Source organism: Belonocnema kinseyi, chromosome 2 (assembly GCF_010883055.1).
Source record: "Belonocnema kinseyi isolate 2016_QV_RU_SX_M_011 chromosome 2, B_treatae_v1, whole genome shotgun sequence".
NCBI lineage: Eukaryota > Metazoa > Arthropoda > Insecta > Hymenoptera > Cynipidae > Belonocnema > Belonocnema kinseyi.
Window position 1 is genome coordinate 14,263,542 of NC_046658.1, and position 5,955 is coordinate 14,269,496.

The 5,955-nt window shown below is 36.3% G+C and overlaps 1 protein-coding gene across 6 annotated transcripts in view; it reads right to left on the reverse strand.

Annotated features, from left to right (window-relative positions):
* Positions 1-5,955, reverse strand: part of LOC117183102 (membralin) — a 429,991-nt gene that overhangs the window by 338,297 nt on the left and 85,739 nt on the right. For all 6 annotated transcript variants that reach the window (XR_004468345.1, XM_033376274.1, XM_033376271.1 and 3 more), the window contains one exon: positions 20-248. Coding sequence is in view for 5 of the 6 variants with exons in the window: in XM_033376274.1 (XP_033232165.1) it covers positions 20-248 (229 nt within the window). In the remaining variant the exon portion in view is untranslated. The remainder of the gene's footprint in view (positions 1-19; positions 249-5,955) is intronic.

Below are 5,955 nucleotides of genomic sequence, written 5' to 3' on the forward strand. Positions count from 1 at the left end.
GCAGACTGCTTATACATACCATACTCTTTCCTGCGTTTAGGTCAGCCCAGAGGTCAGTTGATACAATGGGACTAAATGTAGAGTTTGTCACGTTAAAATGATTGCTTTCCTCTTCCCCAGTAATAATAGTACTTCGAATGGCGGAAATTTTTTCATCAGCCAGATTTAAATTTTGGTGATTAGCTTTATTGTTCACTTTAAGAATCTCTCGATCTTCATCTGCAGCCGATGGTTCAATATTTATAAAGCTGTAAAAGTACTAAATTTAATTAATTTTGTATGAATATTGAAAGGATTTCCTAAATAAAAACTTACAGCAATATATTAATTATTATTAATTAAGATGGTTGAGGTGTCACTAGAGAGTGGAGTACAGAATTCTAATGTAGACTAAGGAGGGCGCTGTATATTAGGCTGGTCCCAAAATGGATTGGCATTTTTTGGACTCTAGAGCGCAAGGCACCCCCCCCCCCTTCCCTCGTTTCCATTTTTGGAGCTTGAAAAACGTTTTTTGGACCACCCTACTGTACATAGTGCTTATACATATGTTTTCTATCAATTCACCCAGGAGCGATCATAAACTCTCTTATAACCATACTTTTAAGTAATGTTTCTTCTCATAGAGGGAGGTTTTGTAATTACAAACCTTTTGAAATCTACGTTTTTCATATTTCGTTATAGCTCTGTCCCAGGACCTTAAAAATGCTATTCAAAACAGATATTCATATGCGTTTGTAAGCAATTTTTTTCTGTTTACCATATATCGAAAACTAAAAGATGAAAATGAAAATAAAATCATGATATTTTGACGAATCGTAGATCCCACTGATACCCAGGTCTGATATGATTTTGAGCTAGATCGGTCAAGCAGTGTTTTATTTGCGTTTAGAGAGTTGAAAAAGAAATTTTTACCCCGTTTATATGAGAAAAAATGTTTTAATATGCACAGTCGGCTATTACGTGATATATTTAAAAGTGGGTTTAAATCATGTCCTACCAGTGAGTTGTTTCTGTACTATTTTTCACAAAGTCTGAATTGAAAATTAAGTTTCTTGTCTAAAAACCGAAAAATTTGTAAAGATACTGAGGAGCTTCAATTTACATTACTCAATACACTATGCTACTCCTGTAGGAAACTTTTCCTACATATTTTACTGGTCAACTACTTCCAAGACAATGTTCGAATTAGTATCAGTCCCAGATCCAAAAACGATTCAATGAAGGGAATGTTAAGTCCATTAACGTGAAAAGGAGGTCCTATGCAATTTTTTGATAGTTTTTGCAAAAAAAAGCATATTATTATAATCGATTTTTATGCATTGCTTATGGGTATTTTGCGAATTTCCTTCCAGAATTAATTAGATTAGGATAACATGCATGAAATTTCTTTTGCACATTTTTGCATCCCATCTATAGTGTATATAAAGTAGAGGGAAAAGATTTGTCTGAGACTTTTTTTTCTTATCCTAAATAATTGATTTAAGAAATGAAAAATAAATTTAAAGGAAAACACATCTTGAAGATTTTCGTTTGCGACATAAAAGTGTGAGGTAGCGGGAATTGTTGATGCTGAGTTTTTCTGATGTTTGTGATGAAATTTGAGGTGAGTGGATTGTGGAAGTGTGTCGAAGGGTTTGTTTGTTAGAGATTGATTGAGAGATTGTGAGATTGATAAGGGGGTAAGACCTTTCTGAGAATTGAGACAGATTTGTATAGATGTTAAAGTTAGGTTGGTTTGAGATTTGTGACAGGGTGCGAGAACTGGATTGACTGAATTGGTAATAGCAGGGTGGGGTAGAGACGGAGAAAGGCAAGACAGGTACCAGACCCCGACGATAGATAGAGGCAGGGTAGGATAGAAGAAGGGAGCGTTTGAATTGGATCCATGAATATCGGAACGAGTAGCATCGAGGAAAAAACGTATTTAGAGCAGGAAGTTATTAGCACGCCGAATGGGGAGATCAAAGAAAGGAAGGCAAGGGGAAAGTACAGAAAAACAGTTGAAAAGTAGAGATTGAGAGCAAAAAGCGTGGGATCGATCGAAGCTTTCATCAGAAGGACGAGAGGGAAGATAAAAATAGTGAGAGAACTGAAGAAAACGGAGATGAAACTAAAGATTCGATTAAAGATAAAAGGCTGTAAGAAACTCATGAAATTATGATATAAGTAATGGGGATATATAAAGCAAAGGAAGAAAAAAGCATAGAGTAAATAAGGAAAAAGGTTAGGCGAGATATGGCTAAACTTAGGAAAGAAATGAGAAGAAGTCAGGGAAAAGTTAGAGAAGAGGATGCAGACATTGAAACAAAAAGTAGAAAAGCAGAAAGCTACTAATAAAAAAGCAGAGAAGATGCAAGGTAAAATAAAGAAGATAGAAAGCTCGAACTGGGAGTTTGGAGGGGGTGAGAGTGAGAATAACGCAGAAGGAAAGGCTGCGAGAAATATAACAAAGAATATAAAAGAAAGAGAGGGGGAAAATAAAAGAAACATAGTTATACATGGTCTAAGATTCGATGGGAAGGAGCTGAAGAAAGGAGTGGAGGGTGTATTAAAAAGGACTGATGCTAAGATAGAGATAGAGGAAGTGTAAACTGTAGGAAGGGAAAATCGAAGAGGGGAGAAAATGGTACTGGTGAAACTAAAAAATGAGAACATAAGAGCGAAGTGATGACAAAGAAGAGTTTGTTATATGGAAGCTCGGAGAGAAAAGAGTATGATTTGACATGTGTAAAAAGAAAGATGCAGTATAAGTTAAGGAAAATAGCGGAAGAGGAAAGAAAAAAGAGAGTAAGAACATGGGTTATCTATAGGAGAATAAAAAAAGGCGGAGTATGGTAGAATTGGGATAAAGAAAGAGAAGAGATAGTAAAATCAGGTGCCGGGAAACTAGGAGAGAAAGTAACGGGAGATAAGAAAATAAGAAATAGTAAGGAGACAAAAGAGATCAGAAAGGAATTCAGGGAAGAATGGAGGATACTATACTTGAATATGATAAGAAAGAGAGGAAAGAAGAGAAACAGGGATTAATAGTAGAAGAGTTAAAAATGAGAGGAGAGAAGTGGAAGATAGTGGGGGTTTATGTGAACGTTGATATAAAGGAGAAAGTAGAGGAGATGACAGAAATAACGAAAGAAAAAAAAGAAGAGATTAGGCTTATAAAAGGTGATTATTTCAATGCGTTAGTAGGAGAGAGAGGAGGAAGGGAATGGGGAGAAAATAGAGGAAGAAAATTTAAAGATTAGGTTCTGAATTGGGAGGGAAAGAAGTTGTTAAAGAGCTTGGAGGAATAGGAATGGTGTATCTTAAACAAAAATATAGCGGGAGACAAGGAAGCAGAATATAAATGCTTAGTGGGACAGAGGGGAATTAGATAAAGAAAAAAGTAATAGAAATATAGATAAATAGGAAACGAAGGTAAAAAGTGCAGAAGGAAGAAGTCAAAGGAAAAAAGCTAGAGCCACTGAATCAGACAGGGTTTAGAGAAGGAATGTGTGTGGTGGGCAACATATATGTACTGAACTATCTAGTAAATAAGAGGATTCAAAGGCACGCAGAAAAGTTATGGTGAAAAGGGGGTAAGAGAGGTATTAATAAAGAGAGTACAGGTAATTTTTAGGAAGGCTAAAAGCAGGATGAAGGTAGGAGAGAAAGTTGGAGCTAGTTTCTGGTTGGTGAGAGGAGTGAGGCAAGGATATTCTCTGAGCCCAATTTTATTTAAAATAATAATATCAGGCTTGGAAGAAGAAATAATGAAAAAAGTTTAGAGAGGAGTTATCATAGGGAAAGAAAAGATGTACACACTGGCATATGTACACGATATAGTGTAGATGTCTAAGGATGGAAAAGAAATGGCGGGCATTATTTGGGTTTGAATTGGCGTAGAAATAAAAGAAAATAAAGTTAGAAGAAGGCAAGGAGTTGAAATATTTGGGATATTTCTTCCAAACGAATGGAGATCATAAAACTCATACAACAGAAAAGATTAAAAAAACAGCACGGGTAATGGAACAGATATGGGGAACAGGAAAAAGAAGATTTAAAAAATTGAAGGAGATTGTGGTTATTTGTTACGTAAAGATGGCCGGTATTAAGTTATGGAGCACAATATGGGGATGGAAAAAAGGAAAAATATTGAAAGTTTACTAGAATGTTATGTATGGTGGGCACTAGGAGTAGGTGGAGGACGTCATAATATATGGTGAGAGAAGTAGCGCAAAGTGATAAATTGTGTACTAGCGCGGAAAGGGAGGAAAGTTAGCGAGAGAGGGTTTAATGGTGGTAGAACAGATGAGAAGGAAGGCGATAGAATTAAAGCGATAGAAAGAAGAAAGGAGGGAGTTCTCTAATGCTAGAGACATAAAAGACGGGACTGGAGTAAATTATGAAGAATTAGGAAAAAAAGGAGGGAAAGACAATTAATAGAAAAATGAGGGATGTCTGAGAACTCAAAATACAAGAAATGATATAATATTATAGAAAAGGTAGGAGTACCAAAGTATTTCGAAAAGGGATCGGGAGAGAGAAGATGGACCAGAATAGCAAGATTAAGATTGGAAAGCAAGGTAAGTAAGGGGATGTAATGGGAAAAGGACGAGAAAAGAGTGCAGAATATGTAAATGGGAGGAGGAAATATGGGAGCATGTATGGGAAGGATGTAGGAGAGGAATGGAAGATTAAGGAATCTGACAAAAGAATGTGGTAAAGATTCTAGGAGATGATAGATTAGGGGAAGAATGCGTATGAAAAAAATGGCAAAATGGAGGTACAAGAGAAGTGAAAGAAAAAGTAAATGAAAATCGCTTAGATTAGAAGCGTAAAGATTTGTAAGTAATAGCTATGTATTAGTTCTACAAATTAATTCGGGGTCTTTACTTTAATGCCTTGTAACTCTTGTTCTAACTGAAATTGTTTCCTGCACTAAGGTAGATTTAAAGGACAATATAAAAGGAGGCAATCCTGTAGACTTTACCTAAAGAAAAATAATAAAGGATTTTTGCATAGGTCTGTTGAAGATTTCAATACTTATTACCATTCTGTTTTGAATATATCCTCGTCATATTCCCTTCTGCCACCGACTACATCACAAAATGCACGTAAAACGGATTTCTCTTGTTTCTTTCATGGACGTTAGTTCTTAGTTAGTTTCTTTCTCACTTCGTGAACATTCTTAATAATTCCATCAATTCATGTCTATTTCCTGCGCAATGGAGAAAATCGATCATTCGCCCCTAAAGTTAAGAACCCTGTTTCTCTGGGTGATAATAGGATTCTGTCTTTTATGTACGTCCTCTAAGGTTTCCGAGAAAATTATATCCAAGCAAAAAAGCTCAAATAAGGTTTTAGCATAATTTTCGTCCTATCTTCTTAATAGACAACAAACGGTATTTGATCATGATAAAAATAATTTATCTAATTGGCTTCCGGTAACTCGTGGAGTCCCTTGGGGATCGGTATTAGGACCTATCCTGTTTGTTACTAGGCAGTCTGATAAGTCCCTGAAAAATGAAACACGGAGACGTTTTTTTGGCCAAAGTCGGTTTTATTTTTTAACATACTCTCCTTTTAGGTCGATACAGCGAGTCCAACGATTTTCTAACTTTTTGATACCGTCCGAAAAGTACTCGATCGGAAGGTCTCCAAAATACGCCTCAGTTTCAGCTATGAACTCATTTGAGTAAAAACGCTTACCGGTGAGCCATCTCTTCAGGTTAGGGAACAAGTAATAGTCGCTGGGGGCCAGGTCTGGTGAGTACGGTGGCTGAGGAAGCAATTCGAAGCCGATTTCATGCAAAGTTGCTTGTGCAACTAAGCATGAATGAACAGGCGCATTGTCGTGATGATAAAGCAGTTTTTTCTTCTTCAAATGCGGTCGTTTTTCGGCGATTTCCATTTTCAATTGGTCCAATAATGATGAATAGTATTCTGACGACCTTCAAATATACATTCATTGGTATC